Consider the following 21,537-nt stretch of genomic DNA (forward strand, 5'->3'; position numbering starts at 1 on the left):
AACTGAAGTGATGATTCCGATCCATTTCACATTCCCAGTTTTACTCTTATTCTAGATTATATATGCCTGTAGCCTGGAGAATTCTAGTAAAAGAGGCCTTTTCAAAGCTAGTGAAAAAGAAGCCATGTTGATTTTTCTTAAAGCATTTTCCAAATATTTTTACTATAAAACAAGTGTAAGAGAGAAAAGTTTCTAAATTGCACAAGTCCACAGCTCCCTAAAAGCTCACTGACAACTATGCAGAATAATTTTGATTAGGCTGGATGACTGTGCCAGGCTCCAAACAAGTGGTTATTCTGTTGTGACATCTGCCAAGCAATGCGTCCATTGTTCTCTGGAATTTAATTCATTTTAAATTACTCCATCTAAATGATAAAACATGAGATGTGCTACACTCCAGGGGTAAAATACAATGATTGTTTTTAGTGTGACCACAGCTGTTAGCGGGGAAGCAATACAGCCTGTTCTAATTAGGCCCTGATTATTGTCTCCTGGAAAAGCTAGTTCAAGAAATGTGAGTGAAATCCTGTTAAATGGAAGGATTGGCATAAACAATCTTGCCTACTCTGGTGCAACTGCAGGCCTGGCAGTGCCACATGCGAAATCTTCCCCAAAAACACAGCAATGGTTTTCAGAAGAGAAGCGATTTCAAAACTGAAAGATGCCTGGGATACCAACTTACTTTAGGATATAACTGAGTCTGTGTTTGTGTGTACTTCGTTGCTCAGCCATGTCCGAGTTCTTTGCGATCCTATGGATTGTAGCCCACCAGGCTCCTCTGCCCGTGGGGATTCTCCAGGCAAGAATACTGCAGCGGATTGCCATGCCCTCCTCCAGGGGATCTTCCTGACCCAGGGATCGCACCCAGGTCTCCCGCATTGCAGGTGGATTCTTTTACATGTGTACCAGTATAAATTATCTTACTGATCCAGGACTACTGTGCAAATGCCCCCAAATCCAAAACATTATAACTGCCTGTCTCAAAAGTATCGTCAAAGTTCCTAAGAGTTGTATGTGGTGGGGAACGTCTGGAAACAGGAATGATTAGGTACTAATAAAACAAAACAAGTTGACTCTCAGGAGAAAATACACACACACACACGCGTCAGAGTTTATGTCTCCCATGTGCCACGTGTTTAATGTCAACTTTGGAAACAAGTTCAGATGAAATGAAAATCAAAGTTCTCGAAAGCTGAAAGATTAACTTAGCCATTAAATCTTCCCTATTGCCCCAAACATCAGCACGTATTTCATGTCTATGCAAAAGTATGCCTTCAAACTGCTTGAATGATAAATGACACACCAACCAGTTTTCAAATAACACTGCCGGTCATCTTGCAATTTTAAAAAATTAGGCAAAAGGTATTATAACACATTTCACATGCACACACACTCTCACACACACACACACCAATGACAACATTTGGCTTTTCCTAAAATAAGTACATGAAGACTCTTAAGAGCAGCCAGGAAGGAACCTGCTCACATCACCCCTCCCTACAATCCACGTAGTTTCCTTTAATCCAATAGCAAATCTGGGCATATTTGAGAGGGGTGATTCTAACAGCCACATTGAAGTCCTGTGGCGAACCATTCACATCTACCCACTGGTGCCCAGAAAAGATGCCGATAATTTTCCGCTCCCACTTCTGCTGCTGTCTCTTCCACATCCTCACGTAGACCCCGGACCCGCTGGCACCGGGCTGGGCATCGCACTGCTGGTAGAGCAGGTCATAGGTCTCATCCTGGACGTCACAGAAGCGGTACACCAGGTTCCCCGGTCGGTCGTTGTCGTAACCCGAGAAGTGGATCCTGCCCCCCGGCAGCTGCTTGGCAGGCGGGCTCACCCCGATCTTCATGAACTTTCTCTTGTGGGGCTTTTTGAGCTCCAGGAGGGCGTAGTCATAATCCATGCCGATGTCGTTGGCGTTGCCCTTGATCCAACCCTTGGGGACGTGGGTGCGTTTCACCCGGATCCACTGGAATTTCATCTTCTCAGGCAGGGATGAGCGTGAGTTGTTGGCGCCTCGACCACCGTCTTTGAACTTGGGCTTCAGGAAGCCCACCCGGAGCTTCTGGGTTCCTTTCACGTAGGTCTTGCCGTCGTGGATGCAGTGGGCGGCTGTGAGCACGTGCTTCTCGGCCACCAGCGTGCCGGTGCAGCCCGTGGATAACTTCACGGAGGTCGAGAAGGGGTAGTTGAGCAGGAAATCCTTCCCAAAGATGCTGAACCTGCTGTCATAGCCGTAAATCTGACGCTTCCTCCTAGACTTCCCGGAAGACTGCCCCTGGCGGCTTCTGAGGACATAGATGCCCACCTGCGTCTCGGTGCGGCTGCCGTTGGCATACAGGGTCTCGTAGGACAGGTACTGCTTGGCTTCTTCGTAAGTGGGCAGCGGGGTTCCCTTATGACACTGGGGTCCACACGAGGAGGACACTTCCAGCTTGGCTTCAGCCCCAAAGTCTGGCTTGGCCAAGTTGAAGGTGGACTGGGGCAGGACCACGGGGAGGCGGTAGGCCGGCCAGGTGGGCTTCCAGTGGGTGCTGTAGGGGCTCACCTGCCCAAAAGCGCAGAGGAGGAGGAGGAAGATGGGGCACCCTGGAGTCCCCGCCATGCTGAGCACCACCCTGCAGGAACAAAGACAAGCGGGTGAGGAGGGCGAGGGTCAGCAGAAGCCATCCAGGGGCATGCCTGGCATTGTCTGGAGCTGTGAAACTTCTTCAGGAATTGGGGTGTGCAGAGGAATCCCCAGGAACGGTCTCACAACGCAAGGGCTTGAACTTGTTTCTTCCTGGGGCTGAATGCCCAATGTGAAACTGGGTATTTTTTCCCCTTGGTGTTTCAGAGGACCCTAAGGATTACGACCCGCGGAGGATGGGTGCATGGGGCCATTAATTCCCAGATGAATTGCTTGACTGGCCCTGATACCCATGTAATTTTAGGCCATTCTTTGTGCTCAATTCTACACCTTCATCCTCTGCTACCCTCCTGGTCCCCCTGAACTTCTTTCCTTTCTTCCTCCCTCTTAATCTCATTATAGCCTGTACTTGGAAATGTTCAGAGTAACTTACTCCTCTTCGGGGTGAATTCAAATTACACAATTTATTGCGTGACCAAGGCATCAAATAGGGATGGCTCCACACTGCCACACTTGATGGGACTCGGATCGCTTCTAAATGGTGAGTGATTCAGAAGAAGGCGTGGGACTTTTTTGTTTTGTTTTGAATTTAGAACAATCATAACTATTATAAGTTTACTTCCAGAGTAGACTGGCCTTGAGCAAAGGAAACGCTCCCTCCTCGCTTGGGTTTTCTTGTGTAAGACCAGGGTGTAGGGCTTCCCTGGTGACTCAGTTGGTAAAGAATTTGCCTGCAATGCAGGAGACCCGGGTTCAATCCCTGGGTCAGGAAGATCCCTTGGAGAATGAAATGGCTACCCACTCCAGGATTCTTGCCTGGGGAATCCCTTGGACAGAGGAGCCTGGAAGGCTATAGTCCACAGGGTCGCAAAGAGTGGGAGGTGTCAGGGTCTTTGTCAAAGACTGAAAGCTTTAAATTTGCATCAAATAACACATTGTGACTATTTCTGTTGGTTGCTTTTTCAGGTCTGTGCGTTTGTGTTCCCAGCTAGTCTGAAGGCGTTGAGATTGGGCCTATGCTAGCATTCCACAAAGGTTTATTCATGGAAGAGTAAAGGAATGAATGAATGAACGTCAGTGTGGCTTAAAAAACACGTTTTTTGAATGCTGCATGATGAGTGCCAATGACAGACGTGGATGATGTGGTGGTTCAGAGAAAAGGCATGAAATCCCGTGGTGGGGAGAACAAGGGAGGCATTCCAAGGGAGGTGATGCTTGAGATGGGTGATAAAGCTGAACAGAAATAAGCTAAAACAAACTGAAGGGGACACTTAGAGAAAGGGAGCAAGGATACGGAGACAGGAAGCAGTATAAGTCACTTTAGGAATTACCCTTAGCTCAGCAAGGGGGCTTCCCTGGTGGCTCAGACGGTAAAGAATCTGCCTGCAATGTGGGAGACCCAGGTTCCATCCCTGGGTCAGGAAGAGCCCCTGGAGGAGGGCATGGCAGCCCACTCCAGTCTTCTTGCCTGGAGAGTCCCCTGGGCAGAGGAGCCTGGTGAGCTACGTACAGTCCAGGGGGGGGTCACAGAGTTGGATACGACTAAGCGACTGAACTGAACTGAAGCATCAGTTGGCTCTGACTGGCTCAGAATCTTCTGTTCAAGAGAAGCTGACTTAGCAGGTAGGTTAATTCATTCACAAGCAAGGATCCCAAAACAAGGACAAGGAGGGCTTAGGTCTTCTTAAGAGGCAAGTGCAACCTAGCTGGGGTGAGAGTCTGGAAGAAACTGTTTTCCTATTCTCAGGCTTCCTCTTTGAGAATATACACCTGCAAGCAACTTTTGGGTGACTTTTGCTTTCTTACATAAAACTGGAAAACTGGAGGAGTCATGTGCTTCCCACAGGGGTGCCTCCTGGACCCCTACACACTACCCTCTCCTCCCTTTGACTGTAACACGGAGGACATTAAAGCATGCTAACACTGAGCAACACAAGCCTTAAGCCAAGTTTACTTAGGCTTATCTCAAGGAAGAAAACACAGAGGTCCAGCTGTCAAGTATTCCCATTTTCAAAATAAGATTGCTGGGGAAGAGAAAGGAGGAGATGAGACAGTATGATCTTCTGTGTTATCATAAGCTGTCGACATTTTCCAGGGGCAGGAAGAACACGACAGTTAAAATATGCTCATATTATCAACTGGAACATGCATTTTCAAATCCCAGATCTGAGGCGTATATGTTAACTGGACCCTAGGAGTACCGGGTGCAAGTTACTTACTGCAGCAGGACTGTTCCAGTGGCACAAGCCTTTAGTGCTTCATCCAAACCCTGAAACCGTCCACTGGCAGGGGTGTCAGGGAAGACAACAGCAGGAAAAGAGTCTGAAACTACTTCAGATGAACCTTTTAAAATCCATCCAGGAAGCTCGTCTTAATGAATTAACCCCTCTCAGGCAAAATTGATCCCAATTTCACCTTTTCAAGAGCTTTGCCTGTGTAGTAAACCCCTGTTTAAAAAATACTTTCGGACTTCCCTGGTGGGCCGATGGTTAAGAATCTGCCTGCCGATGCAGGGGATGTGGGTTTCATCCCTGGTCCAGGAAGACTCCACAAGTCGAGAGGCTAAGCCCCTGAGCCACGACTATTGAGCCTGTTCTCTAAGGGCCCGCAAGCCGCCAACCACTGAAGCCCGAGCACCGAGAGCCTATGCTCAGCAACTGGAGAAGCACCGCAGTGAGAGTCTGGTGCTGGAGAAGACTCCCTGGCCCGCAAGGAGATCCAGCCAGTCCATCCTAAAGGAGATCAGTCCTGGGTGTTCATTGGAAGGACTGATGCTGAAGCTGAAACTCCAATACTTTGGCCACCTGATGTGACGAGCCGACTCATAGGGAAAGACTCTGATGCTGGGAAAGATTGAGGGCAGGAGGAGAAGGGGATGACAGAGGATGAGATGGCTGGATGGCATCATCGACTTGATGGACATGAGTTTGAGTGAACTCCGGGAGTTGGTGATGGACAGGGAGGCCTGGCGTGCTGCAGTCCATGGGGTCGAAAAGAGTCGGGCCCGACTGAGCGACTGAACAACCACAACAACAAGGAGAGGTCAGCCATATGTAAATAAAACTGCTGAACCGACAGCGCTGCGTAAAGCTCTAATTCCTTAAAAATAAGCTTTTCAGTTACCTCAAAAGACTAAATCTATGAGTTTGAAATATCAGTTACAAGTTCCCTATACGATTTCAACTCTATTCATTTGTTTGTGCAGTGAGACCTTATTCTGAGAATTTTTTATATCTTCATTAAAGTTTCTATGTAACACTGAAAGCTACATATATTTTATTATTTTATTCTGTTTTGCTCCATTTCATTTTTTTGGCCACGCGGCAAGTGAGATCTTAGTTCCCTGACCAGGGACTGAACCTGTGCCCCCACATTGAAAGCATGAACTCTTAACCACTGGACCGCCAGGGAAGTCCCCACCGAACTACATGTTAAAAGAAACTATGATTCAGATTGAAAAATTAATGCAGGTCAAATTATTCCAAATTGATTTGGTTTTTAAATACCTGATCAGAAGCTGGAAGATAAAGTGATATGTTCTCAGGTCCCCACCTGGGTTTAAACTGACAACGGTATTAAAGTTACAAGCTTCATAAGTTGCTTACTCTCTTACCAAATGTATGTTTAGAATGGTTTAGAAATTGTTCTGAACAATGATCTCTTAGTCTTCTAGGTCTGGTTTTTCCAGGAGCCTTTCCCCTCCCCCAGGAACTTTTACTCAAAGAATTGTGGAAGGTGGAGGTACAAGGGGAAACGAAAAGGAAAATTTATCATGCTAGTCTCTAGCCTGTCTGGATGACAAGAGTCCCCTTATCTGTTTGCAAAGGAAACAAAGGCCTCCAGCAGAGGGCGGCTTTCAAGAATGAGTGGAGGATGGCTAGGTGAGAAAGCTCTTAGTAAAGTTCGCAGAGGGGGTGAGTGAGGGTGTGTGTGCACGGTGGTGTTGGGGGACAGACAACAAGCTACCTCCACTCAGGGCCTTTCCTAAGGCATTCACACCTTGCCCTGACCCCTCCCCTATTAATAAAACACTTTAAAATTAGCTTGGTGATTTTGCATTAATTTCTCCATTCACCTGATACTGGAATAATTCCCCAGGAGACAATTATTGTTTCCATTTTTATAAACTCTAGGTAAACCTTCCATTTCATTTATTTAAACATAAACACTCTAAGATGAACACATTCATAATCTCACTACTGGAAAGGTAACTCATGGGTACATATTTTTAATTCTCTCCTGCCTTTACCAATGGCTCACCTTATCCTCGTAGAACTGTCTGGAAAACTCACACCTTAAAAAAGAATGAAGATTTCCAAATCTTATCCTTGTATCTAACTCTGGATGAGGAAGATTCAGGTCTATAACATTTCATTTCTAGGACTAAGCCTTTACTGGATAAGGAGTCCTTTGATACAGAATTATCTTTGAACGTTCCCAACTGAGTATTTCCATGCATCACTTGACCTAAATGACAAAGCAGAATGGAAAATGAAGGTAAGCAAATATTTTCTGGCTGTGCTTAGTAATATGGAAACAGTATTCCTTTTCCAGCTCTGTATATCTGACTCTCAAGAGGGTTACACTTTCCATGTTCCATCATTCACCATGAGCCACTGTCCTGCTGTCCACTGTCTAAAAATATTTATATGTTATGAAGATGCTGCCACTTGGTAAGTGCACGGATAACCTCACAGGGCGGGGACGCTGCTCGCTGCTCATGATCAGCTGTGCACACCATAGTGCTGCCTGGAGGCTGTGGGCAGAGACGCTCTCCCAGTTCTGCACCTCGAAAACGGCAGCAACACGCATCTCCTGCAGAGGGCAAATGTTCGGGAACTGTGATACAACTTCTATAGCAAACAAGTGTTGGCAGGGAAGATCTAATCCTCAGGGTATAAGTTCTCTGTTGTACAACATCTGAATTCCTGGGACCACTATAAACAGTAATGACAGAAAGAAAGAGCAGGCAAGTTTGTGAGGATAAAAGCTCTGGATGACATTCGGAAGGGTGGCGGAGGGTTTTTTCTGTGGCCAGGGATACTGAACAGTAAAACCATGCTAATTCCTAAAGCAAATAGCTAAAAATGAACAAAGCTCTGGTAACACTCCGCAGCCAGGCATGCTCTCGTTTTCCTGAGGCACTGAACCTGTTAAAGGGAAACAAACCTAATCACATAATGGTTTAAGAATTACAGTCTTGTACAGGAAAGAAATGCAGGGTATTTACAAGCCCAGCCACCTTAAACATCATCTTGTGGTCAAACGACGTTTAACTTCGTCTCTATCAGATTTCAGGCAAAACGAACCACCCCAGTGAGCCTGGGACAAACCTGGCAGCAGAATAAGAATAGTAGAAAATGGTCAATGGTGAGACCCTGAGAAAGGAATTCCCTAGGGTCAGGGAGAGTTATGCATGAATAATGGCCGGCGGATTCAGTCCTAAGGGAGCTATGAGAAAAGATGTTCAGGAGAACCTGAGACTCTTAAACACTGCAGACAGGGGCCGGTAATGTTCTCAGGCCTGCTAATGGGAACTTTGGCACTTATACTACAGACAGAAGAATGCACCCACATTCACTATCTACCTGAATAAGTTGTCACTGTTACAAAAATGAGGTCCATATTAATTACCTTGGAAAAATGCTTCCGTTTCAGTTCAGGCGTGGGAAAGCATGACAAGTTATCACCTGACTTTATTTAAGTGGGAAAAATACAGGTGAAACAACTTATTCAAATACAGATGGTGTGCATATGATCACAAACGCTTTCACAAGTACATATAGTGGCTTTTGTGGCAGTTTCTGCTTCTCCACTCTACCTCCAATCCACTCCTGTCTAACAGACCTCTTGAGAGGTGCACGTATAAGGTCTATTTTAAATGCTCTATACACAAGTATGATTCTGAAACAAGCGTAGTAAATAGCTTGGTATTAATTTGGCTTTCAGCTTTTGGCCACAGCTGCCTTCAAACCACAAATTCAACTCTTTATCACAGGGCCTCCTCGAAACGATACTGACACTGGCCAATCTGCGCCAATCCTTCGCGGATCTCCTCCTAAGGAGCCGCACAGGGACCACTCAAGTTCAGTTCCAGGAACTAACAGAAGGCAGCCCTAACCAACAGGGATCCCGAACAACCAGGAGCTTTCCACCAGCTAGGCGCTATTTCTGAAGTCTCACGGGTGTCACCCAAAAGGCAGTAAAACAAACAGGATTTTTATCAGCTGCTTTCTCATGAGATGTTTGAAAGCAAACCGAATTTGTATTCCGAAGAGGAGTGGGAGTTATCCTTCATCTAAATTATTCTTCTCGCTCTTGTGAAATATTTTTAAAAACTTCTTTCAGCTTTTATTTAAAAATGAACCCACGAAGAATGTCCACACGCTGAAGAGGAAAGATTTGCTTCCAAGAACTGTTGCTAGTTCACACAGTGGTTCCTAGCGCAGCGCACGGCCATCAGTCACAGTGCCAGAGAAGAGGGCCTTTTCTCCGACCTGTTTGCTGCCCTCTCCTTGCTTGCCAAGGTGTGTTCACAGTTACATGCCCAGGGTAAAAAATTAACTTGCAGACCTTGCTGGAATTGCAGACCTTGCTGCAAAACTCAAGGGAAAAAGTGTGTGTGTGTGTGCGCGCGCGAGCATGCCCAGCGCAGGCTTCTTTTCTATTCCCACCCAGCATCCGAGATGGTAGCTGCGAAAACTTGCTTTTCCTCACTCGATCCGCGGGTGACACCGTGGAAATCCAAACGCCCTGCGGGTCCCGAGTCTCCGCGGAGCTCCCGCAGGCCGCGGGTCCCAGCCCTCGAGCCCCGAGGGTGGCCGAAGCGAGGTGTCCGGGGCCCCCGCAGCCCGCAGTGCCCCTGCCTTGAGCGCAGCGGCCCTCCCTTTTGTCCGGTGCCCCCAGCCCCGGGCCGGCGCCCCGCGCCCGCGCCCGCACTCACCCGCGCCGGGTCGCCCGCCGGGCCCCGGCTCGCCGCGCCGCTCAGACAGGTGTGGGCGCCGGGAGGGCGCGCGCAGCTCCCATGCCGGCTCTGCGGCGCGACCGAGTGCGAGCGGGGCGGGCGGGCCGGCGAGCGGGGCCGGCGGCCGACGGGTCCGCCCCCCGCGCCTCCCAAGCCGGCCGCCCCGCCTCCGGCCTCGGGGACGCCGCGCCCCCGCCGCCCGCGGCCCGCCCCCCGCCCGCGGCCCCGCCCCTGCGGCCCCGCCCCTGCCGCCCCCGCGGCCCGCCCCCGCCGCCCGCGGCCCGCCCCCCGCCCGCGGCCCCGCCCCTGCCGCCCCCGCGGCCCGCCCCCCGCCCGCGGCCCGCCCCCCGCCCGCGGCCCCGCCCCTGCCGCCCCCGCGGCCCCGCCCCCGCCGCCCGCGGCCCGCCCCCCGCCCGCGGCCCCGCCCCTGCCGCCCCCGCGGCCCGCCCCCCGCCCGCGGCCCCGCCCCTGCCGCCCCCGCGGCCGGAGCCTGGCTCGGGGCTGCAGGACCCCGGCGCGCGGCTCTGCGCAGGTGGCACCCGGCGCTCCCCTGTCCCGGCCTCGCCGCGCTAGCCCGCGCCGGCTCCCGGGGAGCCCCCGGCCGGAGCGAGCCCGAGGCCTTTGCTGCCGGCCCGCCGCCGCCTGCTCGGAAAAACCAGCCTCCTCAAAGTCGACAGCCTAGCGCCAGGGCTCTGGGCCACACCTGGTGCGCGCGGAACCCCTCCGCGAGTTTGCAGAGTTGGAAGCAAATGCTGTGCGCTCCTCAACCCACATGCACTTTTGAGAGTTTTCAGAGTCTTTAGGTGATGCCCGAGCTCCTTCCCGCTTCACCCAGCCTCTGGGGACCCCCCCTCCAGGAGCGTAAACCTGCCTCCCGGTGGCAGGACCGCCCAGGCTTTGCATCCCCTCCGGCCGCACCCAGAGCGGGGCGCCGGGCCCGGAGCGCGGCTGGGCCGAGGCAGCTTCGAGGGACCGGCTGGTTGGGGAGCCCACCGGCCTCGGCTCTTTATCGGGGCGCCAGCGGGTGGAGCCACCTCCTCGCCCAGTGGGTCAGCTTCCCTGAGTCACTGCAAGGGACCCACGGTTCAGCTGGAGAAAGTACTGATTACCCCTCTGACTGGTAAGGCCCAGGAGGAGGCTTTTCTCAGTTGAATGACTTGCCCCAATGCACTAAGGTCACATTTTTTTCTTCTATGAAGCCATTTAGCCTGCCTTTCCTTTCTCCCACCCATGTGTTAGTTCCTCAGTCATACCAGACTCTTTGCGACCCCATGGACTGTAGACCCCCAGGCACCTCTGTCCATGGGATTCTCCAGGCAAGAATACTGGAGTGGGTTGCCATGCCCTCCTCCAGGGGATCTTCCTGACCCAAGGATCGAACCCTCATCTCCTGTGTCTCTTGCATTGCAGGCGGATTCTTTACCGTCTGGGCCACCAGAGAAAGAATTTCTCCCACCAAAGCCTGCTGTCAAAAAGAGACGGGTCTCACAGGCTATTTCACACCAGCGTGTTAATGACAGACCCAGGGTGCTCGCATTTGTCATTGATGTGCTTGTCACTGTTGGTGATTCTAAAACCTGAGGGCATTGTGTTAAAGGCAAAAGTTTCTTCAGCCTCCCCAGGCTTGGCTTAAGTTATTTTCTTTCAAAATGTTGCATTGCTAGCTATAAATATAAAACCAGATATAAACTTGTGTTATAGCTTTTGAACAAGCCAGGAATAAAGCAAAAATAAATTTGTACATCAAATATAAAGTCCTTCTCCCAGAACTATAACATTTAAATTACTGATGTTTACTCAATAGAACTTGCCTGCCAACTCAGGAGGCATAAGAGACTCTGGATTGGATCCCTGGGTCAGGGAGATCCCCTGGAGGACGGTGTGGCAACCCACCCCAGGATTCTTGCCTGGAAAATCCCCTAGACAGAGGAGACTGGTGGGCTGCAGTCCATAGGGTGGCAAAGAGCCGGACAGATGGGAGTGACTTAGCACGCCTGCACGCAACTGCTGCAAGCGTCGTGTATCTTTGGCCCGGAAGTGAGTACGTCCGGGTTCTGGTGGCTCTACCAGTCTTATGGTGTGGCCAGTGCCCTGTATTGAGTCAGCTTTCTCACCTCTTTCCTCCCTTCCAGCTACGTCCCTTCTGTTCACACCCTGTGTTATTGTAATAGTTGACTTTCACTTGAGTTGCTATATCATTCGAGATTAACTTCGTGCTGTCCCTTTCTTATAAGTGTAATGAGGAGGGTGGTGACTGCTGGTGTCAAGGCAGAGCTCACAGAGGCACTAGGATCACAAGGCAGTCCTTGGTATCAGGCGGTTATCCCAGTGACCCAGAATGTGTTTATGTTCATTTTTTAAAATCATAACTATGAAAAAATTAAATTATGGGTCTCCAAGGGTCTATAGCTCCCAACTAGAGAAACACCGTTAACAGTCAAACACCTCACTTAGTAGAAGAACCAGGGAAGGAATTAGGAGGAGAAAAAGAAGAGACTTACAAAGCACCTATCAATGCAAGGCATTGTGAGCAGTCCCAGGGAACTCAAACTGGGGCTCTGTGATATCCAGAGGGGCGGGGTGGGGTGGGAGGTGGGAGGCAGGCTCAAGAGGGAGTGGACCTATGTATACCTGTGGCTGATCCGTGTTGATGTATGGCAGAAACCAACACAACATTGTAATTATCCTTCAATTAAAAATAAATAAATTAAAAAAAATTTTTTTAAAGAGATGGCCACAGGAAGGCAATCCAGGAACGTAATTAAGAGCATGCCAGCAACATTCAGCTGTATGAGTACTAGTTCAGGGTCTGCCACTTACCGGTTGTGTAGCTTTTGTAACTTTTCTGCACCTCAGTTTCCTCTTCTGTAAAACGGTAACTACCTCATAGTATTGTTTGAAGGGCTGAATCAGTTGAAACACAGGAAGTGCTTAGCACATGGCCTGACACATAGTAAACCCTGCATGAATGTTAGCTCTTGCTGTATCTGTTATGCACAGAGACAATGCCTTCACTCTGCTTTGGAGCACTGTACTTTAGGACCGCCTCAGTTGAATTTGATATTCACTGCCCATTTGCTTTGACGGTTAAATATATATATATATATATGTATGTATGTGTATATATATAGATAGGTATTTGGCTGGCCAGGTTTCAGTTGCAGCACACAGTAACTTTGCTCTTCGTTGTGGCATGATGGACCTTTAGTTGAGACATGTGAGCTCTTAGTTATGACATGTGGGGTCTAGTTCCCTGACCAGGGATCGAACCCAGGCCTCCTTCACTGGGAGTGTGGAGTCTTAGCTACTGGACCACCAGGGAAATCCCTGTCCTGGCAGTTTTTGAAATTCCATTGTCACCAGTTTGGGGAGGTAGCATCTTAGAGAACAGGGTAATTTCCCCATCATTCTGAGAGGGAAACTGAGGCCCAGAAGGACCCGAGAGCACCTCCCTCTCCTGTCTCCTCTCCCAGAACCAGCCTCAGGCCTCCTGCCCTGCCCAGACAGGACTCACTGTGTTTGCACAAGCTCCACCCCCTTCTCTTGCTTCCAGAAGCTGTCGGTAGTAAAACGGGAGGATGCTACCGGGCCCTAAGGTCATCGCTGTGATTGCCACATGGACCGCAGCAAAAGCAGAGCTGCAGAGGACTTTGATTCAAAGAGAAATGCCCTGTGTAGCAGGTGTCCTCATGCCAAACCTAGGTATTTGTTTTTATATTTGCCCAACTCCCCATATGAACAAAAAAATACCACCAGAAAATCCAAAACCCACATTGTTTAAGAACTCAGTTCAACTCCATAATCATAATTCTCAAATACTTTTCATGAGTATGGCTGCTGCTAAGTCGCTTCAGTCGTGTCCGACTCTGTGCGACCCCATAGACGGCAGCCCAACAGGCTCCCCCGTCCCTGGGATTCTCCAGGCAAGAACACTGGAGTGGGTTGCCATTTCCTTCTCCAATGCATGAAAGTGAAAAGTGAAAGTGAAGTTGCTCAGTCATGTCCGACTCTTCGTGACCCCATGGACTGCAGCCCACCAGGCTCCTCCGTCCATGGGATTTTCCAGGCAAGAGTACACAGCTGAGTTGTTAAAAATGCATTCAGGAAAAGGCCCACACATTTAGCGAGTGCCCAGTCTGTATAAGGTGACTGTATGGGCGCTGTGATAAGAGAGTTGCTGTTGAGTTGCTAAGTGGTGTCCAGCTCTTTTGTGACCCCATGGACTGTTAGCCCTCCAGGCTTCTCTGTCCAGGGGATTTCTCAGGCAAGAATACTGAAGTGGGTTGCCATTTCCTTCTCCGGGGGATCTTCCCAACCTAAGGATTGAACCCGCATCTCTTGCATCTCCTGGCAGGCAGATTCTTTACCACTGAGCCACCTGGGAATAGAGGTAGGGAGGGAGAAAGCAAATATCCCTCATCTCAAGGAACTGATGCTTTGGATATAACCAAAACAAAATCAAACGCAGGAGAAAGTGAGATACAGGCTGGATCAGACTACAGCTACAGATGGAAGAGGGAATTGTTAATTCCCACTCTGGCAGGTGCTGAAGTCTCCCAAGAAGTGGTAGAATTTGTACTGAAGCTCAGAGGATGAAGCCCTAGCAGAATGTCAGCACACATGGCATTGGGTTCTTCTACTGCATAAACAAGGCAAACAGTGGGAGAGTGAAGAGAGCAGAGCTAGGCCTAGGCTGTGCTAATTGTAGCTATGTTTACTCAGTGCATACTGTGTAGCAAACGTCATACTTGTTAATTCAAGAAAACTGAAAAAGAGGAACTGTGGTTATCTCCACTTCGCAGGCAGGGAGACTGAGATTCAGGGGGGTCAAATGGGATACCAGTGTGTACCATTCAGTAACACAGTTGTGACTTCTGCCCTGTCTGCTGCACTCTGTCAGCAGTTTCTGCCGTGTTGTACTGCTTCCCAGACCGGCATTTTCTCGTCCTTACAATAAGGAGGTTGATGAGTGACTGCTATCACTCCAACTCAAAACATCCTTTTGATTCTGTCTTGCTTTTGTTCCAGGCTTGCAGTCACTTAGTAATGACCTGTTAAATGGCCTCCGTGCAGGAGACAAGATGGGACTGAAAGATAATTGGAAACCTAGGGTGGTGGGGAGGGGAGAGACCCCACACCAACTCTGTAGTTGGTTTCAATGCTCAGTTTTTAAAAAAGAAGTATAATTGGTTTACAGTGTTGTGTTCGTTTCAGGTGTGCAGTAAAGTGATTCAGTTATGCACACGTATATATTCTCTTTCAGATTCTTTTTCATTATAGGTTATTACAAGATACTGAGTATAGTTACCTGTGGAGGAGGGCTTGCTGTTAACTATTTCATATGTCTGTGTGTTGGTCACTCAGGCATGTCTGACTCTTTGCGATTCCATGGACTGTAGCCCACCAGGCTCATCCGTCCGTGGGATTCTCCAGGCAAGAATACTGGAATGGGTTGCCATTCCCTTCTCCAGGGGATCTTCCCCACCCAGGGATTGAACCCTGGTCTCCAGCACTGCAGGTGGATTCTTTAACCTATGAGCCACAGGGAAACCCCACTTTATATAGAGTGATGTGTATTTGTTAATCCCAAACTCCTAATATATCATTCCTCTTAGTGTTTATTTTTTACAAGGCTGTGACTCACACGCAGCTTCAAAAATTTGCCAGTTTAAAAGGTGTCCGTGAGAATTATTTCTAAGGAGATAAACTTACACATTTAAAAATCATTTCCATCTGTTTCCTTATATCTGTGGTGATAATACGGATCCAGGAGTTTATTCAGTAAGTGGAGGTTTCTAGCTTTGTGTAGTGAGTGAAAAGAGAAATGGAGTGAGAGAGAGCACAGAGGGTTGGGAGGGAAGCCGGTATTCTCAACCTGTCTGGGTGCGTGTGGGTACATCATCTCACCTAGCCTGGATTTCTCATCTGTAGAGTCTAGAGGACCCACTGTTACAGCCTTTGAATCTACAGCATTGTGATCTTATGCGAGAATGACCCACATCTGTATCTTGGGGCACCCCCAGCATGTGGTCCTGGGAGAGCGAAGGAGGTGGAACTCTGGAGTCAGCCTGGCTTGGGCTCAATTTAGAGTTCCTTTAGTTGCTGGGCGATAGGGGGCAAGTGATGTGACTTCTGCGCTTTGCTTTTCTGTTCTACACAGTGGGGCTTATTTCAGGCTGTAGTCAGGACTCAGAGGAATAATCAGTACAAAGCACACCGCACTGGGCTAGCAGAAAATAAATTCTGAATTGATGTTACCTATTGTTATTACTACCACTGCAAATGCTTAATGTTTCAAACTTGTTGAAGGAGTTGAATGAATCAATCGAATTGTTAAAAAGTTTTTTCCAGGCTTTCCAAGAATAAACCATCTCAGGACTTTTGTTCAACCCTAAAGTCTTTTATCATAGGTTTGGTTTGTAGGCAGCGAAGAGTTTCCCGGTCCAGTCATCCTAGTCCAGTCATCCCTTAGTATCTGTAGAGAGAGGGTTGGTTCCAGGACCTCTGCAGATACCAAAGTCCAAGGATGCTGAAGTTCCTTATATAAAATAGCATAGTCTTTGCATATAACCTATGAAATCTGCCAATACTTTCAATCGTCTCTGAGCACGCATGCTCAGTTGCTTCAGCCGTCTGACTCTTTGTGACCCTGTGGACTGTAGCCAGGATCTTCCCGACCCAGGGGTGGAAACTGCATCTCCTGTTTCGCTTGCATTGCAGTGGATTCTTTACCTACTGAACCGCCAGGGAAGCCCAGGTTACTTATGATACCTAATATAATGTAAATGCTATGCACACAGTTGCTGATATATGGCCAATTGAAGTTTTGCTTCATGGAACTTTATGGATTTTTTTCAAAATTTTTGGATCCATGGTTAGTTGAATTTGTGGAACCCATGATACAGAGGGCTAACAGTACTGAATTTGGGAAGAGTTACAAGTTCAGATGGGAGCCAGGGTTCTAGTCTTTTTGTCTCCCCTGCCAGTTTCCCCATATGGCACCATCAGTTCATTTATTCAACCAGCATCTTCAACATGAATATTGTTAGGTCTATAAATCTGTCAGTGTTTTAAGGGCAAAGCCAGATTTTTCTCCCATGAAGACTGGATTTAAAATCTTTATGATAAAAAATAAAACCACAACTAGTTCCCATAATTTAAAAAAATGATAACAAAAAGAACCACTAAAAACAATCTTTACAGCACTTAATAAAGTAAACGTACTCGTATAGCACTTAAAACTTTAAAATTCCTGTTTCTGTTAAAAGTATCGATTGTTGTCATTGTTATTGTTCAGTCACTCAGTCATGTCTGACTCTTTGCAGCCCCATGGACTGCAGCACACCAGGCTTCCCTCTCCTTCACTATCTCCCAGAGTTTGCTCACACTCATGTCCATTGAGTCAGTTACTCATTTTAAGTATTAATACTTGGAAATATAAGTAATCAGTATACTATGAATATAAATATGTGAAAGTATAATGTATAAAGCCTTCAAATATAAAGTAGTTGTAGAGCTAAATTGTCACATTGGTACATATGGTAGCCTAAAAAGAAAAGGAAAAAAAAAAAAAAAACTGCACAGCAAAGGAAAGCTTTACTCTAATCCTACTTAAAAGAATATAGCAATTTAAAATTATTAGAAAGAAAAACAGGCTTTGGCACTAGCAATTTCCTGTATAATGTGGGCACTATTGGAAACTGAAAAATTAGAAACATTTTGAAATAACTGTGTGTTTCTCATTTTCTCTGGTGAAATTCAGAAAGTCTCTGGAGGCCAGCGCTGGGCTTCTCTGATGTACTCTGACTTGTATACTGGATCTCATGAGCAAGAACAAAAGAGAAAAAGTGTTTTTTTTTCTTCCTTTAACTCAAGCAGAAGCAGCAGAGCAGCTGGCCTTGAAATAGACTCAAACAGCTTTTTGATATTCTCTTTTCAGTGGGAATCTTATTAAAATTTCTTTCAAATCTCGATAGCTTTAAAAGGCCTTTTTGGAAAATCCTTTTGTTCTCAACTCATCTTTGTATTTCAACTTAACGTTTGTATTTATCCATGAATATTGGATTCTTTCTTTTTCTGTCTTATAAGGAGTAATCTTTTATGCAGTTAAGTGTGGGGACTGGATACTCAAATTCAGTGTCTTTTTCTGAGGTTTCTCCTCTTTCCTGGCAAATTCTGCTCATCTTTTAAGCTCAAATATCAACTCTTCTCTGAAGGCTTCTAAACCCTTCATTGCTAGAATTGTAAATTCATACTCTGTGTCTTCAGAGAATTGTACTGAAATTATATCTTACATTGTAACTATATATTTACATGTTCAACCTCAAGCGGTCCAGAGCATCTCATGAGGGGGACCACTGTCTTGTTCTTCTAGACCCCACGATTTTCCTCTGTCTTCTACGAGAGCCTGGCTCAGGATAAAGGCTCAATGAATTTTTACTTAATAAAATGATTGAACGAATGAATAAGTAAAATTCTAATTAGCTTAAAACATAATGTCTGAAATAATTTAGTTTGCCATCGCAGCCATTAGGAGCAAGGCATACTGTATGTGAAATTTTGACCACTGGGGCTCTAATATTTTCCAGGATGTAAATCCAAATTTCTGTTGGATGCCCATTCACCATTCTTTCCTTTCGGGTTACTTACGATAACAAACTCAGTTTCTGCTTGGTGTGCTGGTTACATTTCAGTACTCATGCTATCGCTACGTGTTGGTCTTCTTAGGCATCATCTGTCTAAGACTTGGGACTGTCCCACTGACTTTCTGCAGAACTCTTTGGGTTGTGTTCTGAATCACATTGGATGCCCTCAGGACTGTGGAGTTTGCTTCTCAAACGCTTATTTCCTCCCATATTCTGGAAGATGTTAATAGACATGGGGGAAAAAAAGTACTCAACTTACACATGTTAGTATTTCAAATGCTCTGAGAAGTCCTGAGTGAAGAAATCTGCTTAAGCTCATTTATCTCTACCCCATCTTATTAGACCGTAGACTCTTTTCTTCAATATGGCAGTAACATGTCGTACAACAGTGGGGTTCTGTAGGATGCGGTTTGAGAAAAACCATCCATAAGCTTACCCCACTTCTAAGAGCAAACCACTTCTGTTCTTGATACGTGGTTTGTGCTTTTTTTGCATCATCACTTTTACTTATATTTGAAACTCTTTCCTTCATATCCACTTGTCTCAATTCTAATTGTTTTTTAAATTGGAGTACAGCTGGTTTACAATATTGTGTTCGTTTTAGGTGTACAGCTTAGTGATTTGGAATTTTTACAAATTGTACTCTATAGATTAAACAAGATGATGGGTGTAACCCCTGTGCTACCCAGTAAATCCTCACTGCTTATCAATTTTATGTACAGTAGTTTGTATTTGTTAATCCAGTACCCCTCATTTGTCCCTCCCCCCTCCCTTTCTCATTTGGTAACCACTAGTTTGCTTTCTAAATCCACTTCTATACATTTTTAAAAGGCCTAACACTTGTCACATCCTCTACAAAGCATTTTTTTAAATTGGCCTTTGATGTCCCAGAACAATTTCTACGTCATTTTGTTTCATTTTCAGTTTGCCTCTCCTCTCCCCTGCCCCTGCTGAATCTCTGGCCTGCGTGTCTTAGGTTGGCTATATAGCTGTGGTCTTGACAGAGACCCGCCTTCCCCTTGCTTGGTTCAGATGAAGAAATTTTATGGGAGTGCCCACTTATGGCAGTGAGAACAGGGCGGAGGGAACAAGCCAGGACAGAGAGCACCCAGGCTCCAGCAGCAGGGGAAGCCGAGGTTGTTGTTGGGACCAAGGGGGAGAAGACCGCAGCAGAACCTAGTTGCATGCATGCGCCCAGGAGCCCTGTGTCAATGGGATGGGAGCTGCAAGCACTGTGGGAATCTGGTTCCCAGGAGGAAGGGAATGAGCGGGAGAGGAACACCCTGACCTCCTCTGTTCCCACCCTGATCTCTGGAGCTGCCAAAGTCAGCTCATAAGGGAACTGACTGTGCTGTCTGCAAGGCTTAACCTCCTGGGTACAGGGCAGGGCACCAAAGGGTGGAGAATTGCTGAGAGACTGACAGAGAATCCCGGGTGGCACAATAGTAGGGAGTTTGCCTGCCATGCAGGAGAAGCAGGTGATGCAGTTTCCATCCTTGCGTTGAGAAAATCCCCTGGAGTAGGAAATGGCAACCCACTCCAGTCTTGGTGCCTGGGTAATCTGATGGACAGAGGAGCCGGGAGGGCGACCGTCCATGGGGTTGCAAAGAGCTGGACACAATTGAGCACACACGAATAAAGACAGAATAGCCGGAACCCTGGGAGAGCCTAGTTTCCTCATTTGCAAAATAGGGTAGTGACAGTACCCTCCTGCCAGGGTTATAGTGAGGATTAATCTAGGAGTTGCATCAAAATACTTCTTAACATATGTGGTGCCTGATTTTCTACTCATTAGCTACGGCTTCTTCTTATTTACAATAACAGCTCTTTGGATAGCTCCTGGTGTGTAAAAGCTAATTGAGGAAGGTATCGTGTGTTGGTTTATTTTGAAGCCCTTGCACATCCAGCCCCAAACACTGTTGTAGCAAAGCCCAAAATAGATGGCCTTTTGTAGGCAATGGGTAGCCCTTTTGAACAGGGAAGACTGGCTGTTTGGGCTGACATCATCAGCCAGTGTGACCTCGAGAACAGACACCAGTGAGCTAAATTTGAGACTTGTTTTTAGTTTTCAGCAGATTTCTTTGGTCACTGTGCAGACACAGTCCGAGGCCCCTAGTTTTCCTTCCCCTCGGGAGAGAGGAGACTTGCTGAAGAGCGGAGCAGCTCAGCAGGCCCAGCGCCCCATAGCCATCTCTGGCAATGGCGGTGGTTTCTCACATTGTGAAAGCAAGTTAGGGTGGCCAGCCCTTAACAGAGGAGGGATTGTATCTACAGAAGCCATTCGCTTCCTGCTCTTTGAGACCAGTAACCTGCTTTATTTCAAACACAGGGTCACCTGGCTCCTGCTGCCTCTGGTACACAGATTAGGGAAACCACAAGCATGGCCATCCTTGTTCTTTTCCTTTCAAAGCCTGCGGCATGCCGTGGAAAGCCAACTGGCTCTCCACCTGATATCGGGAAAGTCCTCGCATAGGCGCGGGGGTGGGGTGGGACTCACCCGCATGAAGGCAGGTGGATGTCGGAGCTGGGACTGCAGCCAGTGCTCTTGGAGGCAGGGCAGGTTCAGGGTGACAGCTCGGGGAGCCTGTCTCCCTGACGAAGCAGTGAAGGTCACGCTGGGAGGACTCTCCGGTATTGACACTGGCAGCTGGACTCCCTTCAAGGAGGAGTGACTTTATCCGGGTTTCCAGCAGACTAAAATTAGTGGGGAGAGCACTGAGCCCCTACGTCGTGTGGGATCTGTAAGCAGCTGTTCATGTTATCGTCCTTGTCCCAGAAAAATTAAGACATAAGCCAGAACTGGTAAGAATGGCTCTAGAGCCGTTCCACCTACCACCTCTGGCTGTCTTCGAGGTCCCAAGTGTGCATCCTCTGGCTTTTCCCAGAGCACATGGATGCTTTGTTTCTCTTTTACTCAAGGCTGACTGAGGCCCTGTTTGGACAACTTCGTGCAGCCACTTGACACATATGCAGTGGGTTCACTCCATCAAACAGGGGTGTGATAGGGAACAGAATAGTATGGGGATTACGTGCTCAATAAAAATTAGCTCCTCCTTTAAAACTTTGCCATCCTCCAGTTGGATTTTGACACTCATCTTTTGCTCGTTATTCTCTTTTATAAAAATTTTAAGAAAGGTACAGCGTTTCCCAGTTGCTGCAATCAACAATATTAAGATCTTGGACATAGTCACATAGTAAATCACAAGAAACAGATTTGAAAGTTGTGTGTCTTAGTCGCTCAGTCGTGTCTGACTCTTTGAGGCCCCATGGACTATAGCACGCTAGGCTC

General features: G+C 47.6%; 1 protein-coding gene across 3 annotated transcripts; it reads right to left on the minus strand.

Moving 5' to 3' along the window:
- Positions 1-1,111: 1,111 nt before the first annotated feature.
- PRSS23 (serine protease 23) lies at positions 1,112-20,873 on the minus strand. 3 transcript variants are annotated; one of them, XM_052661954.1, is made up of 2 exons: positions 20,746-20,873; positions 1,112-2,628 (listed from the first exon to the last, which is right to left on the minus strand). In XM_052661954.1, exon 2 carries the CDS (start codon positions 2,613-2,615, stop codon positions 1,488-1,490), a length of 1,128 nt encoding a protein of 375 aa, XP_052517914.1. In that variant the 5' UTR covers positions 2,616-2,628; positions 20,746-20,873; the 3' UTR covers positions 1,112-1,487. The 3 variants fall into 3 exon arrangements, with proteins under 3 accessions (XP_052517914.1, XP_052517913.1, XP_052517915.1); XM_052661953.1 differs by lacking the exon at positions 20,746-20,873 and adding an exon at positions 9,583-9,678; XM_052661955.1 differs by lacking the exon at positions 20,746-20,873 and adding an exon at positions 8,274-8,291.
- Between the last annotated feature and the right edge of the window lie 664 nt (positions 20,874-21,537).

This window comes from Budorcas taxicolor, chromosome 25, assembly GCF_023091745.1.
Source record: "Budorcas taxicolor isolate Tak-1 chromosome 25, Takin1.1, whole genome shotgun sequence".
Classification (NCBI taxonomy): Eukaryota; Metazoa; Chordata; class Mammalia; order Artiodactyla; family Bovidae; genus Budorcas; species Budorcas taxicolor.